Raw genomic sequence first — 19888 nt, 5'->3', positions numbered from 1 at the left:
TACTATACATTCAATACATGAGCTGATCTGCCGAAGAATCGGTTGGTGTCATGACATGAAGCCCCAGATCATATTTTTTCCTCAGGTGGCGGCTGCTGCGGTGGCCGCGCCGCCCTGGACCACGCCGAATCCCTCGAGCGTTCTGGAGAAGCGCGAGAGCGGAGCGCAGAACATCTTCACCTGTGCAGCCGTCAACTGGCCCCCGAGTGCTGTGGGCAGTCTCAATGTCCCGCAGACGCCGCCGGCGGATCTGCAGTCGATGCTCGCCCAGGTCGACCCGGCGAACATCGAGGCCACGATATTGAAGCTCGTGTCTTTCGGCACGCGGCACACGCTGTCGACGCAGAACAGCACCACACGCGGCATCGGCGCCGCCCGTGACTGGATCGCCGCCGAGTTCCGAAGGTACGCCGACGCCAGCGACGGGCGTCTCGAGGTAGATGTCGTTGGATACGAGCAGCCCGCCGATGGTGGCCGCATCTTGTTCCCTGTCCGCATCAGCGACGTGGTCGCCACCCTGCGCGGTACCGAGTCGCCGGAGCGGCTGTACGTCGTTTCGGGCCACTACGACAGCCGGGTCTCCGACGTCCTCGACTACGAGTCGGACGCGCCCGGGGCCGACGACGATGCTTCGGGCGTCGCCGTCTCGCTGGAGCTGGCGCGCATCATGTCGCAACCCGGCTACCCGCGCCCCCGGGCCAGCATCGCCTTCGTGGCCGTCGCCGGCGAGGAGCAGGGCCTCTACGGCGCCCAATTCCTGGCGCAGACCTACGCCAACGCCACGCCGCGGGTCAACGTCGAGGGCATGTTCACCAACGACATCGTGGGCGCCTCCAAGGCCGACGACGGCACCGTCGACCCGTACACGGTCCGGCTCTTCGGCCAGGGCCTGCCGCCGCTGGCCGTCGAGGACGCGGCGACGCGGGAGCGCCGACTCACCATCGGCGGCGAGAACGACACGCCGGCGCGCAACCTCGCGCGGCTGGTCAAGGAGGTGGCCGAGAACAGCGCGACGGGGATGAACATCTCGGTCGTCTACCGCCTCGACCGCTACCTGCGCGGCGGCGACCACCGGCCCTTCCTCGAGGCGGGCTACGCGGCGGCGCGCTTCACCGAGCCCCACGAGGACTTCGCGCACCAGCACCAGGACGTGCGCGTCGACACGGCCACGGGCAAGCAGTACGGCGACCTGCCCGAGTTCTGCGACTACGGCTTCATCGCCCGCGTGGCCCGGGTGAACGGGGCGGCGCTCTACAGCCTGGCGAACTCGCCGGGCGTGCCGCGCAACGTCCGCGTCAACACTACGGACCTGGGCAACGACAGCACCTTCTACTGGGACGCGCCGGCGGGCGGCGAGGACGGGGTGGGCAGCTACGAGGTGGTCTGGCGGGCGACGCCGGCGCCGTTCTGGACCCATGCCCTGGACGTCGGGCTCGTCAACCGGGCCACCGTCGACCTGAGCAAGGACAACGTCATCTTCGGGATCCGCGCCAAGAGCCCGGATGGCATGCGCGGGGTGGCGGTGCTGCCATTCCCTGCCGCCTGAGGACTTGTGCTAGCAGCAGCGCAGTGCAGTAGATTAAGTGGCGATGCTGTGTTCCGATTGCTATATTGCCTGATTGCCTGCCATGCTCGGCCCTGTGCTGTGCTGTGTGACATGTAACAGACCGGAAACCCCGCTGTGGTGCTGTCTCTCGCTAAGGGCCATAGTGAGTGACTACGCCGAAAAGAAAAAAAAAGAGAGTGCGGAGACTCTTGACTCTTGGCTGTTTGACTTGGTTATCGCAAAGGATCGGTGATAACCTAAACTAAACTAAAATACATCAGGTAGTCAGTCAATCAATCAGTCAATCAATCAATCAATCCTTCAGCTTTTCCCGCAACTCCAACGCTTCCCCGCGCACCCATAGCAGGTCTGCTCCGACCACCGACCACCGACATCTTTCGCTCTGAATATAGCCGCCTCTGAAATGCCTGCCGTCACGCCCAAGCCCGACTCCCACAGCGGGTCGAGCTCCTTCGCAACCTTTCTGATCATCGGGCGTGAGTAGTCAATCCATCCATCAATCGCCATCACCAGTCGAGCTATTCTAACATGCGCGCGCGCGCCTTCTCCTCCAGCAACATGCTTCTTCCTCGGCATCATCTTCTCCCAGTTCCCCTACGACTTCCCCCTGCTCTGGACCTCTGAGCCCGTCGCCCCCGCCTTCCTGGACCAGCTCGAGGTGCACCTCAAGTTCGTGCACCAGTCGCCCCCGCTGATCGCGCGCATCCTGCACATCGCCATCGGCACCGGCTTCCTCGGCTTCTTCATCAAGCTGTTCAAGCCCTCCGAGTCCAACATGCTGTTCGACGGCGCCTCGCTGGTCTTGTATCTGATCGGCGTCGGCATCTACATCGCCAACATCGTCAAGGGTCTCCGCACCGTCAGCGCCGGCATCTGGAACGAGGAGGGCTTCGCCCAGACCGTCGACGGGCCCCTCACCGGCGAGGTCATTCTCGGCCGCGAGGACTCCCTCAAGGTCATGGCCGCCAGCAACACCATTCTCGCCCTCGTCCTCGTCGGAATCCTCGTTCTCCAGGCCGGCCAGTGGTACGCCGAGCGCAAGGACCGTGAGGAGCGTGAGGGGCTGGACAAGGCCGATGCTGTGCAGCAGCAGCAGCAGCAGCAGCAGCAGCAGCAGCAACAGCAGAAGGCGTCTGGCCCGCAATCCAAGAAGAAGCAGTAGAGAGGACGAGTATGGGAGGCAGCTGCGCACATCGCGGCTTTACTCGGGTCGTACGGTTAGCACTCAGCGTGCTGTGCGTTCTTGTGCTTTTTACGTATCGCCAAATTTGGATGTAGATCACTGCACTGCAAGGCGCATTGTATACAAACCGCAAAGATATCTAACAAAGAGAGGTAGTGTGTAATACTCGCCAGCAAATGTAACTCGAAATAAACCAATACTGCACAGCAACGGGAGACTGGCTATGTGGCAGTGCTTGCGTCGTCAGCCTTTTCCTCATCACCATTGCCAACTCTGGCCAGCATTCTGGCAGGCCATCGTAGTGTGTGTGCATGCCCTCCAAACACCATGACAAGACGTGAAGCAACCTCTCACCCACAGTGGGCTGTTCGTGTGAAGCATATGTTAGTCACTATGTGGATATATGACGTTGTATGTACATGAGTGATTCAAGGCCAAGCAAGCGAATGTCCAAGACACAAATATCCAGCATTTGGCCCCTTGACCTCGACCATATTCCCCAGCCTCATCGAGCAATGTGTGCAAGAAATGAGTAAACCAAGAAAAACAACCAAAAAACGCCTTCATGCTTCCCTTCCGGTGGTATCATAAATTTGCCTCCCTTCCCCAGCTCCGATTATTTAACCGAGGGGGACAAATACAAAATCAAAATCAAACGCCATGCAAATGCAAATGCCACCCATAGCCATATTGGTGATGGACGGCTCTATTTCTCATTCTTCTCTTTTAGGTGTCGCTGTTCACTTCGCGCCACCGCCCGCCCCGCGCTGGATGAACTCCCATGTCGTTTCCGGCCGCTTCCCATCCCTGGATTCGGGCGCCGTCAGGTTTCTACCGAGAGAGTAGCCCTTGCCTCCTCCCTGCTGTGGAGGTCGAAGAGATGGCATCGGCGGCATCGGCGGCATTGGCGGTCGCTGCTGCTGCTGCTGCGCCTCTTCGTCATACTCGTCGGGGTAGTGACTCTCGCGGCCCAGGTCCCTGTCTGACGGTGACTTGCTGCTCCTGTCATATTTCTCACCGTGTTGTAGATAGTTCAGAACACCCTGACCATACGCATGCTCATGAAGGCTGGCGTTGTCACTCAATCGTTTCGCGTTGTTCATGGGGAAGTCCAGTCCCACGTTGATCGTTCCGCGCAACGGGTCCCCAGCATCCGGCGACACTTCGCGGCTGCCTTGCTTTAGGGGAGCGGCTCGGCCGAGATGTGGCGGCTCCGACCGTTGCTCTCCCACGAGCCGATACTACCCCGGGAGGCGAACGGGTTCTCGCTCGGATGCGGGGGCACCTGGCGGTGGTTCGGCGACTGGAATGTGCCGTGATTCTGCGACATAGGCGTGGAGCGGTTGCTCAGGGTGTTCTGGGCGATGGACTCGTCATACCACTGGTGGCCCTGCACCGTCGTGCCGAGGGGTTTGCTGATGTTGATACCCCGCGGGCCCCGCATCGGTGGCTCGCCTATGCAGTGGAAGTCAGAGCCGCGGTGCTTCAAAGAGGAGCCGCTGCGACCGCCTAGACTTCCGCTATCACCGTCGTCCTTCTTCTGCCGGCGGCGTCGGTACAGCAAACAGCCAATAACGATAGCGGCGATCCCCAGCACGCCTCCTATGACACCGCCGATCACGGCGCTGGTGGGGAAAGTGCTGGGAGCCGCCGCCTCGCTTGTCTCGGACGCCGGCGCTGCTGTGGGGATGGTGCTTGGAGAGGCATCCGAAGTTGCCGAGGCGGGTGGTTTTGATGTAGGCGAGGGCGCTGGCGACTTCGGCACCCCTGTCGATGTCGGTGCCGGCTTTGCTCCGTCGGGTTTCTTGCTTTGATCCTGATCCATGATGCAGTTTCCGTCGTCCCCACACGAATAACCGAAGGGACAGCAGTTGTTCCCGCAAACCGGCAGTTTCCCATTAAGCACTGTCGTCTTGACTTGGGCGTTTGGATTTGAAGCTGGATCCTGCAGCTTCAGGTCGCAGACAATGGGTGCGATGACGGTGCAGCCGTCCGGGCCGTTGGGGCAACATAATACCGTGGTCAGTCCCGCCAGCGCTATACACGAAGACCCCTTGTCGCAACAGAAGTTATCGGGGAGTCCGGCTTGCGTACACTTGGCCAAGTTGCCGGTGCCGCAAGTGTCGGCTCTCTCGAAGACGGGATTCGGTGCTATGGACATGGCGTGGGTGGTGGTTGCGGCGAGCGCCACTGCGAGCGAGCAGGCCCGCAGCACGCCTTGTATCCTTCTCATATTTGTTTATGTTTTTATGTATGTGCGTATGTATATATGTCTAAGACAGGTCCGGTTATGCTGGCGAATACTCGAGTTGTTGAGCACCTCGAAACCCTTCGAGGTTGTTCTGAGATAGTTGGAGATATGTGTAGATATCTTGGCGAAATATGAGGACGGAAAGGTCCGAGTCGAAGTTGTCAAAACCGTATGGCTTATAGCGGCAAAGAGGATTTGTGGTTTTCTACAAGGGAAAGGGTAGTTTGGCGTTTCTTCAAAGAGCAAGGGGGTAGGCAAGTGGGTGATGGGTTGTATAGATATTATGGAACAAGGGCAAGGCGAAGCAAGTCACGTCTAGACACGACCATGAAAGCGATTGTTCCTGAGTCCAAGGGTGTAAGAGAAAGAGGCGGAGGAACAAAGAAAGATGGACCTGCAAAGTCACGAACAAGGGCGCGGGAGAAAAGGAGCAGGTCGAACGACGGAGCGTGATCTTTGAACGGCTTTGTTTCGACCCAGGCCCGTCATTGTCCGGTCAGTTTTGCTGAATCATGGAGGCTCAGTCGACTCTTGTGACTCGAGGGCGACTCGGGGACCGCGAGCTATTCTTGGCCAACGAAACGAGCGGGAAACGGAGCAGCAGAACTGCAGATTGTGGATGGTTTTCTTGCAGACCAGTGCGACTGGACTGAGGCAGCCCGAGTCGGGGAAAGATGGGCGAGCTACAGAACGGGAGGCCATCGCGAAGCGCCGACACGCAGCGGCAAGAGACCAAGTCGCGAGATGTAGTGGTTGAGAGGCCATCAAATGCAGCATATGGCCAGGGCAGGTGTTTCGGGATTGGCGCCAGCTGCTGGGGCTGATTGGCCGAGAGCGTCTTCGGCAGGGGGCAGGCTTTTGTGGGTTGTACCTGGGCAAATTAGCATCTCCGATTCAGATTGCCATCGGCTGAAATAGGCATTCCGTTTTCCCTCTACGTACCCCCTCCCCCCCGTCCCCAGCCTAAATCCGGCTTGCATTGCACTGCCCGTCACTTTGGCCCTCTTGAAGAGCCTGGGCATCCGGTTTGCCGGTATCGTCCACTTCACCGACCATTGGGCCCTCAGGTATGCATGCTGTTGGGTACGGCATCGTATCGATCCAGCTCGTCAGGGGTCACGGAGGCCACCAAAGACGTCATCCATGGGATGGCAACATGGCAATGGCGATAAAGTAAAAACAAACGATCTAGTTGGTGCACTGATCACCAAGCGGCGTGGCATCTCTCATCTCACCATTTCCTTCTATGCTATCCCGTGACTCGACCCCGGGGTATTAATTAGTCTGTTAGTATAATACTTGAACGAGGTCACACATGCACACGGTAGGTTGGTGGGGGAAGCGGAACGGCGCACAAACCACACGACATGCGACATGCGCGGGCAAGCACTTGGTGCTCGTGACCGTCGACGTCGCCTAACCTTGCCCGACCACTGACTTGGGCTCTCACCGACTCCCGTTCTAGAACCCGTGCAGCAAGCGGTTCTCCCTCCAGCGTTTTCAGGATTTCAGGATTTCAGGATTTTCAGCCAACTGAGGATCCTCCGTGGTGTTGGCGTTACCACATGACTCCGAGTAACCCTGAGCCTCCACTTGCCCGTCAATCACCACTTCTGGGGTTTGATTCGCCGCCACCCTCTTCTTGATACCTGTTTGGACCCAGTCAAAATGCGTCGAGGCGGGCCGTCTCGACTCGATGAACCCTTGAATTCTCGTATATCTATTCCCCGACGCTATATGACTCACAATCGCTTGTCAAGATGTGGACGACTAAGTATTTTCCAATTGGGTATATTGTGTAGTGTTGATTACATAATTTTAGGTCCCGGAGTCGTAACTCGACGAGACTGCTAGCTTCATGTTGCTTGCTATACTATAGCAGAGAGCGGGAACTGTCAAAGCGGAGCTTCCCTTTGTAAAATCCCCCCCCCCAGGGGCCACAGAGATATACCAGGGCCCTGATCCAGACCAGACCATATGCTCTTGAACCCAGAAATGGCCTGACTATGTAGCCCACCAAAAATGAAAAAAAACTCCTGTCCCCTAATGCAATGCCGTGGTATCTTTAGTGAAGGGTAGAGAGAATAAGCGATCCCCTAAGTGTGCGTATATGAATGTGTATGTGTGTGTGTGTGTGTGTGCGTGAGTGTGTGAGTGTGTCTACGCGCGTGCGCGTACAGAGATCGTGAAAAGCAAAAGTAGAGAAATCGTCATCTCCTCGTAACCCCGTAACAATGACCATCTAACCCTCGTCGTGACAGCGCCCAGCCCAGCTGCTCACGGAAACCCCCAGTCCGTAGTGTCGTCGTCGTCGTCCCATAGATAAAGCCTCCATGATGTGCCTTGCGGCATCCTCTTTCTAAGAGTGGTGTTGAGGTGGTAATTAAGTCGTGGTAAAGAATGAAAGAGGGTTTGGTGCCGCCCCGTTATCCCCTCCAAGGCCGGCTGTGGAGATGGAGATGATGGTGCGGCTAGATAAGCAGGTAGTCCCATTGCTTCATCTGCATGACATCTCTCCAGGAGATGTAAGGGACCTCGGCAGATCCAGTCGCGTTGGGGCTAGCCGCAAAGCTGTCGGCCTGCTGCCAGATATCTCGGAGCAGGGTGGTCACGCCACCAAAGCTGCCGTAGTTGACGCCGTCCCCGATTTGTGCGATGCGCTTCTCAAAGAGCTGTCGGAACGACGAGCTGGGGAGACTGACAGATCCGCCGACCAAGTAGACCCATGCCAGGCTTCGATCGAAACCACCTGCGCCAGAGGGAATGTGTTGGAGGACATTGGTCAATTTCTCGACCAGTCCGATGCAGCTGGCTTGGCTGGGCGAGAAGCCGGGCACCAGGCTGCACAGGTAGATGCGAGCAGCCAGACGGAATGCACTAGTGATGTTGCGGCTCAACTGCTTGGGGCTCAACGACCCATTGGCGTTGAAAGCCATCTTGGGTGCCGTCTCGCCCACCTCGGTCAGGCCGATCTGTTCGCCGAGAGACGCAACGTGTTGGCAGAGGGTCATGTCGTCCATTCCATCGCGCTTGAGCGCCTCTAAGCAAGCAATCTCGGAAATGAGGTACATCACCCGGTCGTCGCAGCCCATGAGCTCTCGAAGCCCAAGGGAGGAGTTGGTAGTGGAAAGGTGCTTGTCGCGATAGGTGTGCGCAAATGTGGGTGCGCGCCCTTGCATCGTAGCTCCCAAGATGTCGATCCATGCAGTCAGAGTCATGTTGAATGGTGTTTGAGTGAGTGGCTCCGTAGGATCTGAGACCAAGCGGGGCAGGTCGAGCTTGGTGACGAGAGACTTCACCGCCTCGAAGTGCTGGTGCCATGGAATGTCGGGAAGCCCGTCATCGTAGCGGCCGACGCTGCACTGGAAGAAAATGAGACCCAGGGTCGCTTCCAGGATCTGCTGGTGGTTCTCATCTTGGTTAAGAGCCGCGCAGAGAGCCATGATGGTTGCTTGTCGATGGCGCATGATGTCATTGTCAATGTCATCCGACTGGATGTTCATTGTGGCCTTGAAGTGCTGGGCAGCAACCATCAAGCAGCAGTGGAGATAGGCCTTGTTGTTCTGCAGCGCAGGCAGGATCAGACCAGACCCTACTGATCCGTGCTGGTTGGTCTCGATAATCGGGAAGATGGTAGGCAGGACAAACTGGACAAAGTGGTCCAGCAGGCGCTGGTCGCTCTCGTCCAGCTCAATGTCTACTTGGCTGTTGTTTGTGGCAGGGCCGTGGGAGAAGTCGAAGAAGTTAGGGTTCAGGCTCTCCTCACTCAGCGACTCTCTCCGCTCCTGGTAGATTTGCTCGGTCCATTCGCCACCCAGAGGATAGGAAGGCAGAACGGTACCAGGAGGGGGCGGCGTGTGGTAAGTGCTGAAGGTCGAGATGGTTGATTCCCGCAGGGTTGGCACATCATTGACGAACATCTGGCGCTCCGTCTTCACGTCAATCTCGTAAGGAGACATGGAGAACATCATGTCCGGATGTTGATGTATTTGAGGGGTGTACGAGCCATAGTCGGAGATGTTGGGCGGGCTGTTGAAATTGAATGAGAAGTGCGAGTCGATGGAGGCCGATCTTGTGCGGTCCAGGGGATCGGAGAATGTGGCCGAGGTGGGAAGAGAATGGGAGAGACCGGGCGGTGAGCTAACAGAAGTCTGTATAGTAGCGTGCGAGGCTTTCTCTGATAGCTTCTTCCGCTTGATGATCATCTTGATGTCGTCCTTGTGCTGTCGGCGCGCCTCATTGTTGCTCCACCACATAGGCCGCTTATACTCGCAGCAGAGACCGAGGTGCTTGCATGCTGTGCACATGGGCGTGCCCTCGTCACACTTCTTTCGCCGTAATCTGCAAGTGTAACAGCCTGTTCATTGTCGTTGTGTTAGTCTTGAATGTGTAGGGTCTGGCTGTCGACTTACACGGGCTGAGTGATGGCCCGTATAAGTGAAGCTAACCATGCGTGTAAGTTGAAAGGGGAAAAAAGGTGAGGAACACGAACCTGTTCTTGACCGGCGGTGCATCTGTGTCTTTGTCTTTTGGGTGGCATTGTTGTTTGTTGAAGTTTTGGAAGTTGCCTTCGTCTTGGTTGGCTGTGCGACTGCCATGTTGACGCCTGCTGGTGTTGCTGTTCCTCGCATGAGGCCTTCTCTAGAGTTGGGGGGTAGAGATGACATTTGTATTGTAAGTCAAGACGAGCAAAAGTACCTGCGTCTTGGGAGCAATGGTGTGGGGGCCTCGGTGTTGGGGTCCTCTTGCCGAGTTGAACAGGGGGGTCCAGATTCGAGCCAGGGAGTGTGGTAAGGATACTCTCCAGGGACCTCTTTAGTTCTTTGCTTGGAGAATTTTCTTAGTTCGCTTGTCCAAAAGCCCCGGAGCAGATCTTGAGTGGAAATGAAGGCGGGCAAGCCCAGCCAGTGTGATGAGAATCGGGGTAAAAAATATTAGATTATGCCTCGTCGAATGAGTGACAGGATCCAAGCAAGTCCGGCTTGCCTTTCACGTTAGAGAGGTATGGGATATGGAAGGGAATTAAGGGGGATGGCGGAGGGAGGAGGAGGTTAGTTTAGGGATTGGGACGACACTTTGAATCTTCTGCTCTTCACCTCGTTCTTCAGATACACTTAACGACCTGGCGGTGGAAGACTTATATCGTGGCCTCGCCTTGGTTGACCACATCGGCTTGCATCACGAACCACAAGTCCTGTTCTATTTTTGACACATTCAGCGAAAAGGACTAATTCCCAAATTAGCCCAATATTCTGCAGGCCTAATTAGCAACACATGCATACACATCGTCAGTCTTCACTACCCAACTGGGATGGGGAAGGTGACATGAGCCAGGTATGCGCCCAGAAGTGCCAATGAGGTTGGCCGTTCATGGGCCACGCCTTGGGGCCCGCAGATAGTGTGGATGCACTAGCCAACCACCCCGGCTGAGAATAGCGATACATATTCGGACAAAGGCTTTGTACCGTGGGTGGGTGGCACTACGGAAGCACGCTGCTGCAAGGACAGACAGGGATGGCCGCAGGGGGCATTTGCCAGGATGTTGCACAACTTGGACCTGTGAGGTGACCGGCTTTTCTTTTGTGTGGCTGACCAGCTCGCTCGTTAGAGCAAGACAGCCCGCTCGACCGGCCGTTGATGCATCATGCAGACACCAGGATGTCATAATCGACCAACAGCCAAGCAACACCTGTAGGCTTGTCAGTGAGCACGTACTCGCAAGCCCTGGCCTTACTTACCCCAGTGATACCTGACCTTCATCTGCCCGCTCTGCAGAGAGGATTTTCGGTTTACTGAAAATGCACAAGGGTATATGTATGTATATGTATACCGGGCCCCAAATATCGGGCGGGGGACGGAATTGTCGGCCACGAACCGACTTCCACGATGCGGGTTGAAGTGCTTCGACTGTTCTGTTATGTCCAGTTCAGTCTCTGCATACCGCTTACTTAGCTTCGAACAAGGTCGCTGGGCTATGATAGCTCCCATGGCCGAGACTATAGCTATCATAAGCTGTTCGTACTAAGTTAGCGATGCTGTTCGAACGATAAGCAGCACGAGTACCTTCGCACACAACCCCACATCCGCCTCCCGGAAGTGCGTGCCACCATAGAGTCTGAGCTCGGCGAGATACAGATACGATACCCTGGATGGAAAACCCTTGCACCGATCACCACACGTACATACGTCGACAGCACGGACTTGGACTGTGCTTGCGAAAGCTGCATGTCAGACTCTCCCAGGACGTACTATGTACTGGTAGTAAGTATGTATGTATGCATGCTATAGGTCCCACATATTAGCGTAGATTTCTGTTTCCGGATAACATGTCGTGACGATTCTTGAATTGTCACACAGGTTTTCTGAGAAATCATTCACGCCCAAAGTCGGCCAGAGTGGAGCCGACGGGACCAAGAGCTGACGATCGCTCACGAAATCCTCCAGAGCAGGAGAAAAGAAACACCTCGGGCAAACACGTGCCGAATTTGCTTCTCTGTGTCTGGGCCTGCTGGCCTGGACTTGAGTTTTGTTGAGCTCGGTGGCTCTGGAACACAGCGCACTCTGTGGAATGGCCATGCGCAATATGCGAATTCGGCCAATGACTCTGCATCGGACAGCATCAATGATGGTATTGGTCATTGCGGTAGCCAGTCAATGCTTGCCCGTGATTACTTGTAATCCCCTGTCTGGTCACCAGACATGTAACGTAGGGTAGACCATCTGGTGCTGTAGTACATACTGCATGTAGAGCCAATACGACTTGTCACGGAAGCGAAATCGTACATGGGCAGTAGTACAATCCATTGTATTGACGAGGAGTGGCTGCTTTTCTCTGCCCCTCTATTGCCCTGCCCCTGGTTCGCCATGCAGAGTCGCTGATTCGACGTTGTGTGATATTGGATGGTGCATTAGCGCCCTCGGCGGGACCAACCGATTAGCATCTGTGATGAAGAAGAGTCTTTTGGAGAGAAGATTGGCTCGCTGGCGGGAGCTAGAAGAGAATGAACAAGGGAGCTGGGGGGCAGCTGGGAATTAACTTGGACGAATCTGAATGCAGAGACGGGAAGGACACGGCTAGTGCAGATGGTTAGCCTCTGGAGCTCGAGCGGAGCTTGTCGAGGAAGCGGAGAACAGGTTGATGGGTATTGTGGGAAGTGGTGAGTGGATTGCCAGAACCAGGAGAACCAGGAGAGGAGGAGGGTGGGTGAAAGAAAGGCTGGCTTGCTGGCTGGCTGGCTGGCAGAGGCTGGCAGGAGAGGAGGGGTTGACCAGCAGGGAATTGGGACGGGAGGGACACAAGACAAGGAAGAAGGTAGGGACAAGGGACACCGTATGCAACATGCAGGTTCGCCCGGGTTCAAGTCGATCCTCCCCATATTCGTCGCCCTTTTCGTCGTCTTCCTGCACTGCTGCTGTGGAAATGTGACTGATGCAGGTGAGATAGGGACACATTGATTCCTACATTAGGCAGACCAAGTTGCCAAGGTAGGTACATGCGTCGGCTGCTGTGCAAAGTTCTTCCGCTGTCCAGCGCTGGCTGGTTGGCTTAGCCGGCCCCCAAGCGAGCAAATTAGTATCAATATTCTAAATTTAACCCAGCTTAGCATACAAACAATGTGGGCTAATAATCTGGGCGGTCACACACCTTCACGTACTACAGCGGCAAGTAATCACACCTTGTTCTGCAGCTAAGTAGCCCCGACTCTGCCGTCATCATCATCGTGGGCTAATTATGGCCTTTTCATGGCAATTGGGCTAAATCGGTCGGCTATACTACATGTATGTACTGAGGTGTGCACTCACCGACAGAGTAAGCTTCAAGGCTTGTTCCTTGTCCAAGAAACGTCTCCTACAAACCTCCGATCATGTGCTCTGTAGTGGCCTACCCCGTACCTAATCGTTCATTCGCTGACCGCCTTCGAGAAGAATATCTATCACCTATGGCGCAGGCGCAACCCATACCACTCCGGCTTCCCTTGCTACTTGCTACACGGCCGGGACGCATCTTGATAAGACCTACATAGCAGTACTGTAGAGATCCAGCTGCCATTCGGATATGTTGGCCAAGCAACCCTATTACCCAAGAATGGAAAAGGGACCTGCCTACCCTACATACCTGTGTGCTGTGTGGTGTGCGAACGGGGGTGTAATTCCCACCACACATACTACCCTACCTACCGACATAATACGCCGCTTGGGTAGGTTAATAAGAGCAGCCCCCAATGACGGACCGGGAATCAAGGGCAGCGGAATGCAAATCATCATAAGCAGGGCTGGCCTAGATCCTTGTTGTGGTCCGTGTTTCCGAGCAACATACATATGTATTCGATTTCCCTTTCCCATGGCTGCAGGCCCCCAGGAAGCAACCCTGGTTCGGTCACAAATGACAAGTGGAGATTACTGCCGGGCTGGATAGGGTGATACGTTGTAGAAATCAGAAAATGTGACCTTTCGGTACCTAAAGCTATGCGGGTGCCCAATCCGCTCATGCCATGTCCTGCCATCGTTGATCACTGGTCGAGTTGCGCATTGTTCGAGTCTTATCACGACTTCCGCCATTGGTGACCGGAAAAGCAATCGACGAGAGTTCCATCACCCTTTTTAAATGAAATCACGTAACATGACCTGGGCTGGAAATTGCATAAAGCGTACTGTGCTCGCCTCTGCTGGATAGCCGATAGATATTCGCCAGGAAACCTCGCCCTATAGAATAGGGTTGTTCGTCCTTTGACATCCTATTGGGCAATGGCTGGGATTCGGGTAGGTGAGGGCCAGGCCATGACCGCCAGTACGCCCAGTACGCTCGACCTGCCGAGACATTGCTAGATTGCGGGAAGGCAGTCCGAGAATCTAGGTATGTGTAAGATGGGGCTAGTGAGGGTGGCATCTCAAAGCCAGCCCAAGATCATGGAGTGTCACCCATATTCACGTGTTGCTGATCCGGGAAGCCTAATCGAGGTGACGGCCTCGTCGGATACAGCCGGTAACGCTTGCCAAGCAAGGTTCTCCTCAGCTTCGGCCGGCCTTCTGACGTTCCCTTGTAGGAAAAAGGAAGGAGAGCAGACGGGGGAAGACGAAGTGACGTCCAGATTACGATAAGATTAAAGCCTCCAAACCCTGCTACTGCAACTCGATGTCGTGACATATCATAGCAACCAATGCGTGGAATTGTTTGTCTATGCACGGCGGAGCCGGAATCACATCTATCTTTTTCTTTGCAGGACTAGTAGCGACATCGACCCAGGGCAGACTCGGGCTGTTTAGCTCACCTCCTAGCAGCTTGACAGCATTTACTAATAAAACGGCCTTGCTAGATCAGACGATGCAGAGCTGTTACGCTGGAATGGACCTGGGACCCTTCAGAGTTGAGGGATTTCCACGTCAATCTTGCATGGTATGGGAAACGAGATGTAGATTTTTGGGGCAATACGACTGAGTATGCAGAGAATTTCGCAGGGTCCCCCCGACTCCCCTCCGCCATTTGCGACGGCGACGAGGGCTAGTCTGGTCTTAAGTCGCATTGGCAGCTCTTACGACGGACCTAATGCAAAGAACTGATCCGTCGTTGCTAACGGCCCGTTCATGATCTTCTGCTCGAAACCGTAGCTAAATTGCCTACCAGGAGGGACGACCAAGACCGGACCGAACCAGAGGCTGGTAGCTCGCAGCGCTATGCACATAGCTGCTCAGCTTGTACCAGCATTATCACCCCCAGACCCAGAGCTATAGGGGGAGCTAGTTCCTAAGTCACGGGAAGCATCATGCGACGCAGGGGATGCGAGGAGCGAGGATCACATTGATCATATGCTGCTAGCTCGCAAACCGACGGGGAAAAGCCAATAGCATCGAATTCGCAGAGGAAGCGCTGAGGAGTCGCCGCCCCCCTTCTGGGAGTTAGCAGTGTATGCGGTCAGCACTCAAGAAGTGCCTTCACCAAGCTGATTGGTGGGGGCTGGATTGGACCCCTGCTCTACTAGCTCTCGTTTAACATTGAGGGAAAAAAATGAAGAATGGATCGGCCTGGGTTGGCCCGTTGAGATTCCGTGCTATGTTTGCATCGCTCACTCTCGCAGACTTTGGCGGCTTCATCGCATTGCAATGGGATGGCCCGCAACTCAACGGTCTGCTATGGGGCTACAAGGCTACGTCGTCGACACCAGGAAGAAGCAAGACTCCCCATCCCAGGTTTGGCCTCTCACCGCCAGGTCTCGTGACTCACAACTCCGGGTGCCACGGGGGTGAAAGAGGAGCCGTGGTCAAGACACTCCAGACACTGTCGGCCAACGGCATCTAGCAAGAGGAGTTGATCGCCTTGCTTGCTGGGGGTTGTCGTCAACTTGTAGTCCACAGCCACTCTCGCTGGTCACGAGTAGCCACACTTGGGCGATGGAAGCCGTGGTCTTTGGAGTCGACGGGCAGCGGTAGGCGGGTGCGTGACAAGGCACCCTGGTCGGCATGGCCAAGCGCTTAAACGGCTATTTCTGGGGTGATTCCGTGCATCCCGTCCAATCACGACGCGGCGAGGCTTCTGCATCACCTCCACCCGTATGGCTCTCAACCAACCAGCCACTCTTCGGGAGGCCAGTACCGCTTGCAATCTAGCGGTCGCTTGCTTCTTCCCAACACTCGCTCCTCGCAGAGTTGCAGAGCGACCTCGACACTGCTATTCTTAGCGAATGAGGAGCTGCTTCAGGCTTGAACCCTGACCGATAGGCCATAACTACCCAAGCAAACTGGCTCGTCGTACCATGTAGTGTGCTACAGATGGATGGATGGTCTTCTTGTGAACTGTGCTCTCGGAGGGACGGCGAGGAAAACAAATCACATTGTCCCATTATCCGACCTCGAAAAGCATCTCTTCCCACGTTATCACAACGTGCTATTGTGCATGCGTAGTCCACTGCTGTGTACCGGCCTAACGCCCCCAGTCTGATACATATACTATCCGCAACTTGCCGTCTGTGTTTCTCAAGCCCCTCTTTCCTCTCTTTGCGACGTCCACTCTATCCCTCGACTATACCCAGGTTTTTTTTTCCCTTTTCGTCTTTTCTTATCCCGTATATCATCGATTCTAGAACATCGTAGTTTTGCCGGCAACGGCCTGATACCAAAAGCGTACACTGCGCGAACAGGTTTTATAGCAGCAGCAAATATGGTAAGTGAACACGGAAACGGTCCAACGTCGGACGCTCTTAATCTTACTGACATGAATGTCTTGAAGTATACACAGTCTTTCATGGTTAGCGAGCAATCGCGGCGGGAGATGCAACAAAAAGCTCGACCACACGATTCCTTCTTCGGCCTAAAGGGCCCAGAGCCAAGACCTAGCTCGATAGCCACCGAGATTGTAGACACAGACTGGGACGAGGATGAAGATATAATCAGCGAGAATGAAGAAGATGATGGAAATAACTCACCTAGGCTGAGCCTGAATTCGGTAAGAAGCACTGTTCTTTCGAGATCTAGACTCGTTTTTGCTAACATTCTCTTCCCCAGTCGGGTCAGCAAAGTGTGACGACACTGTCGTCTTACGAGGAGGCACACACGCCCAGGACGAGCAGGACTCGCGAGGCGTATCCCATCGAATACGACCCGCTGAAACCGGTCGAGGGACCTAGAGGCCCGCATCTGTTCCGCGCCAACTCGACGTCGTCAAATTCCTTTCAAGAATACGAAGAGGCGCTCTCTCTTTCGCCCATCACGCCAAGGGCCCCCAAGCCTCTTGACGCAGAACTACGCTTCTACTACTCCCAGGAGCCGCTGCCGCCGCGGTTGCGCAGCAGCCCCTTCCAGTTCACCCATGAAGAACTGGACACGGAACACCTGGCCTCCTGGCAGCCGGAGAAGGTGGCACAATGGATGCTCAATGCTGGCGTTGAGCCGCATATCGCAGAAAAGTTCATCGAAAATGACATTACCGGGGCTATCTTAATGACACTGAAATCGGAGGATCTGAAGGAACTGGGCATCGGCTCGCTCGGCATCAGAATGAAGCTTTGGCATCACGTCTCCCAGCTACGGGGCATCCAAGAAAAGAGCTCCCGGCCAACAACACCCATTGAGAACGAGGAGAGCAGAGAGGCTAGAAAGGAGCGGAGGAGATTGGAGAGATGTGACACCGATGCGAAGCCCAGCCGCGGACACAGCAAGCGGCGCATGAACAGACCGGCACATGAAGACATCATCTCGCCACTGGAGTCAGTGTCCATTGTGGGCATCGAGCAAGTCATCCCCAAGCCTCACAAGTGCTCCAAGGGCGAGGCTTGCAAGACGTGGAGAAAACAACAGCGCATGATCGAGGAGTTCAAGAAAGAACACCCATTTGCCGACACCGTCGGAGGCGTCATTCTTGTTGCTGGAGACCCAGGAAACGCATCGACCGCAAAGGCTCTCAACCGGCCGTCTTCCACAGAAGCCTTGCGGCCCATGTCTGACGCCGTGCCTTCCGTGGTAGCATCTTCTGACGTCCTCGGACCTGGCACCGGAATCGGCCCCTTCCAGTATCTACAGGAAGCGACCCTCCGTAACATCCAGGCCAGAGACCCCCAGGATAACGTTAGACAGTTTTTGGACTTCCAGCACCAAGAAGGGGATGTCGCTCAAGAGCAAGTACCCCCAACTCCCCCTTTGAGCTATACTCCAACACACAAACACCGCATGAGGGGCTCCGCACCCTGCCTAAGCTGTCTATCCCCGGACGACAAACAGTCTCTAGAGCATCGCAGCGTGGGCCGTCTCATGCCCAGCAGTCATTCACCCCCTACCGTATGGATAGGGCCGAGGCCATGTCGCCTGATCTGCAAACGCCAGTCGCTCCCTATCGGTTTGGCACCCCATGCTCAGAGATGGACATCCCAGTCACAGCCGTACAACTTGGCCCGGTTGCGCGAGATGCGTCACAGTCAGTCCCACCCGATATGTCATACAGGGCCGGCCCTTCAGTTCCAATAAGGACTTTTTCGCGCGCATCACGCAGACCATCCACCTTTCAAACCATGGCTCCTCTCGAGGAGAACGATGCAACCCCATTGCCCATGCCATGCCTTATCAGCACCAGCAGCAGCAACAACCACAACAACATACCAGCCCAACCAGGAGCTCACCGAGGTCCCCTCAAAACTCACCTCCCCGAGTTCCTTCCCGCCCCCAACAGCCACTCCATGCCCCTCCCCGTGCGCAGTACCCCTGGTCGCCCCAGCAGCGCACCACGTTCGAGCGCACACTCCGGCCGCTGGGCACCACCAGCCCGGAGCCGGAGACGATCCGGGACGCCGAAGGCATCTCCTACCAGGGCCCCGTCCGGAAGCGCAAGACCAAGATGCTGCGTCACGAGTGGCACGACCACTACGCGACGCTCAAGGGGACGCGGCTGGCGATCCACAAGGACGTCGAGACGCGGCGGGCCAACACGCTCGAGTACATTGACATTGACGACTACGCCATCGCCTGCTCGTCGCTGGCCAGCACGTCCAAACTCAACGCCGCCTTCAAGGCTATGAGCATCTCGCGTTCGTCCAAGGAGTCCAAGGACAACAAGGACGTCGCCGCCTTCGCCTTCCAGCTCATCCCCCAGGGCAAGGAGGCCCTGCTCGGCGCGCGCCTGCACAAGCGCGAGAGCAGCCTCGGCAGCAGCAGCTCCGCCGCGGCCATGACCGAGGGCGTCAACGGCACGGGCAAGACCCACCACTTCGCCGTGCGCAGCCGCGACGAGCGCATCGACTGGATGCGGGAGCTTATGCTCGCCAAGGCGCTGAAGCAGAAGGGAGAGGGCTTCGAGATCAGTGTGAACGGAGCCATGATCTGAGACGATGATAGGAGATGATGATGAAACTGGAGACAGGAGCTTACAGTGACGAACGATGATGACGACGGGCGGATGCCTGATTTGGATTTGCGGTTTTTGGGGTTCTTGGTTCCTTCTCTCAACTCTTGCGTTTTCCTTTTTTGCACTATACCACACAACCTCATTCTAGGGTTATTTTTCTTCTGTCGTTTGATTTATGGCTTTGGTGCCGGGCATGACATGATGCTGGACAAAAGCACAAAACATTTACAGACATACATATGATACCATTCTGAGCCAGTTTTCGCTTTTCGAGACTGGCAGAAACGAGCAAGCAAGCGCAAGCATACTTGGGTCTTTTATCTAGCGAATCGAACTTGACTTTATCTTTGACAGCACGTGTTCGGTTTTAAGGCATGAATTTCATTTCTTCGCACTGTCTTTAAGCACCACGCTCTTTTTGAATATACAGTTACCATATACCTACCCAGACTGAATAAAGGGAACCATGACTGGAAACTAGACAATCCCAACGTGCGTAGCGTGCTATAAAGTGACATATCATACGTACCCGGGGGCATCTTGCCCTTGGTTCCGAAATGCACAACGCCGCTCCGTATATGCTTTTGTGCCTTGTCAGTGTCTATCTACGAGTTACCTCGCCATCTGCATGCTTCGTTCAGCCTGCTCGAGATGGCAAAACCCTCACGAGCTCGGCCCATTTTGACCAACTATCGAATTAGCCCAGGGAAGTTCCTACAAAACGTAAAAAACATGTAGTGTAGCTTAGAAACTTCCTTTATAGCACCAAGTGAACGGGTGAATGAGATGTATGTCCTATTAACAATATTCGCAATGTTAGTACCAGTTTATACTACGCAATCTTGACCATGCGCATCGCTTCGGCCCGCGTCTCTGCCCTGGCCCTGGCAGTGCTATATCTTAGCCATAAGGGCTCAGTCAGGATGATGCCCAGACTGGATTATCCACAGTTGCGACCGTGTGCTCTGGCTTGAAGGGAAAACCCGTTAGTGAACAAATCCCACGAACCCGTTAAGTTGCGATACGGATACGGAAAAGCCGCATGGCCATCTATAAGAGCGG

General features: G+C 55.4%; 7 protein-coding genes across 7 annotated transcripts; 4 read left to right on the top strand and 3 right to left on the bottom strand.

Moving 5' to 3' along the window:
- Window positions 1-55: 55 nt before the first annotated feature.
- Window positions 56-1546, top strand: PG998_001063 (zinc metalloprotease; the record flags this gene model as incomplete). The annotated part of the gene is made up of 1 exon (XM_066867881.1): window positions 56-1546. The coding sequence occupies one exon, from the start codon at window positions 56-58 to the stop codon at window positions 1544-1546; it is 1491 nt and encodes a 496-aa protein (XP_066736296.1).
- Window positions 1547-1970: 424 nt separating this feature from the next.
- PG998_001062 (uncharacterized protein) lies at window positions 1971-2729 on the top strand (the record flags this gene model as incomplete). The annotated part of the gene is made up of 2 exons (XM_066867880.1): window positions 1971-2043; window positions 2122-2729. The coding sequence occupies 2 exons, from the start codon at window positions 1971-1973 to the stop codon at window positions 2727-2729; spliced, it is 681 nt and encodes a 226-aa protein (XP_066736295.1).
- A 761-nt stretch (window positions 2730-3490) lies between these two features.
- Window positions 3491-3853, bottom strand: PG998_001061 (uncharacterized protein; the record flags this gene model as incomplete). Its single annotated transcript, XM_066867879.1, has 1 exon — window positions 3491-3853. The coding sequence occupies one exon, from the start codon at window positions 3851-3853 to the stop codon at window positions 3491-3493; it is 363 nt and encodes a 120-aa protein (XP_066736294.1).
- Window positions 3854-3930: 77 nt separating this feature from the next.
- On the bottom strand, window positions 3931-4911 carry PG998_001060 (uncharacterized protein; the record flags this gene model as incomplete). The annotated part of the gene is made up of 1 exon (XM_066867878.1): window positions 3931-4911. One exon carries the CDS (start codon window positions 4909-4911, stop codon window positions 3931-3933), a length of 981 nt encoding a protein of 326 aa, XP_066736293.1.
- Window positions 4912-7472: 2561 nt separating this feature from the next.
- Window positions 7473-9599, bottom strand: PG998_001059 (uncharacterized protein; the record flags this gene model as incomplete). Its single annotated transcript, XM_066867877.1, has 2 exons — window positions 7473-9358; window positions 9494-9599. 2 exons carry the CDS (start codon window positions 9597-9599, stop codon window positions 7473-7475), a joined length of 1992 nt encoding a protein of 663 aa, XP_066736292.1.
- A 5405-nt stretch (window positions 9600-15004) lies between these two features.
- Window positions 15005-15295, top strand: PG998_001058 (uncharacterized protein; the record flags this gene model as incomplete). Its single annotated transcript, XM_066867876.1, has 1 exon — window positions 15005-15295. The coding sequence occupies one exon, from the start codon at window positions 15005-15007 to the stop codon at window positions 15293-15295; it is 291 nt and encodes a 96-aa protein (XP_066736291.1).
- An 858-nt stretch (window positions 15296-16153) lies between these two features.
- Window positions 16154-18805, top strand: PG998_001057 (uncharacterized protein; the record flags this gene model as incomplete). Its single annotated transcript, XM_066867875.1, has 3 exons — window positions 16154-16438; window positions 16498-17766; window positions 17930-18805. The coding sequence occupies 3 exons, from the start codon at window positions 16154-16156 to the stop codon at window positions 18803-18805; spliced, it is 2430 nt and encodes an 809-aa protein (XP_066736290.1).
- Between the last annotated feature and the right edge of the window lie 1083 nt (window positions 18806-19888).

Source organism: Apiospora kogelbergensis (genome assembly GCF_038363985.1).
Source record: "Apiospora kogelbergensis strain CBS 113332 chromosome Unknown utg000001l_segment0_segment0, whole genome shotgun sequence".
NCBI classification, from domain to species: domain Eukaryota; kingdom Fungi; phylum Ascomycota; class Sordariomycetes; order Amphisphaeriales; family Apiosporaceae; genus Apiospora; species Apiospora kogelbergensis.
The sequence above is the reverse complement of the archived record's forward strand: the minus strand, read 5'-3'. Positions and strand labels throughout refer to the sequence as shown.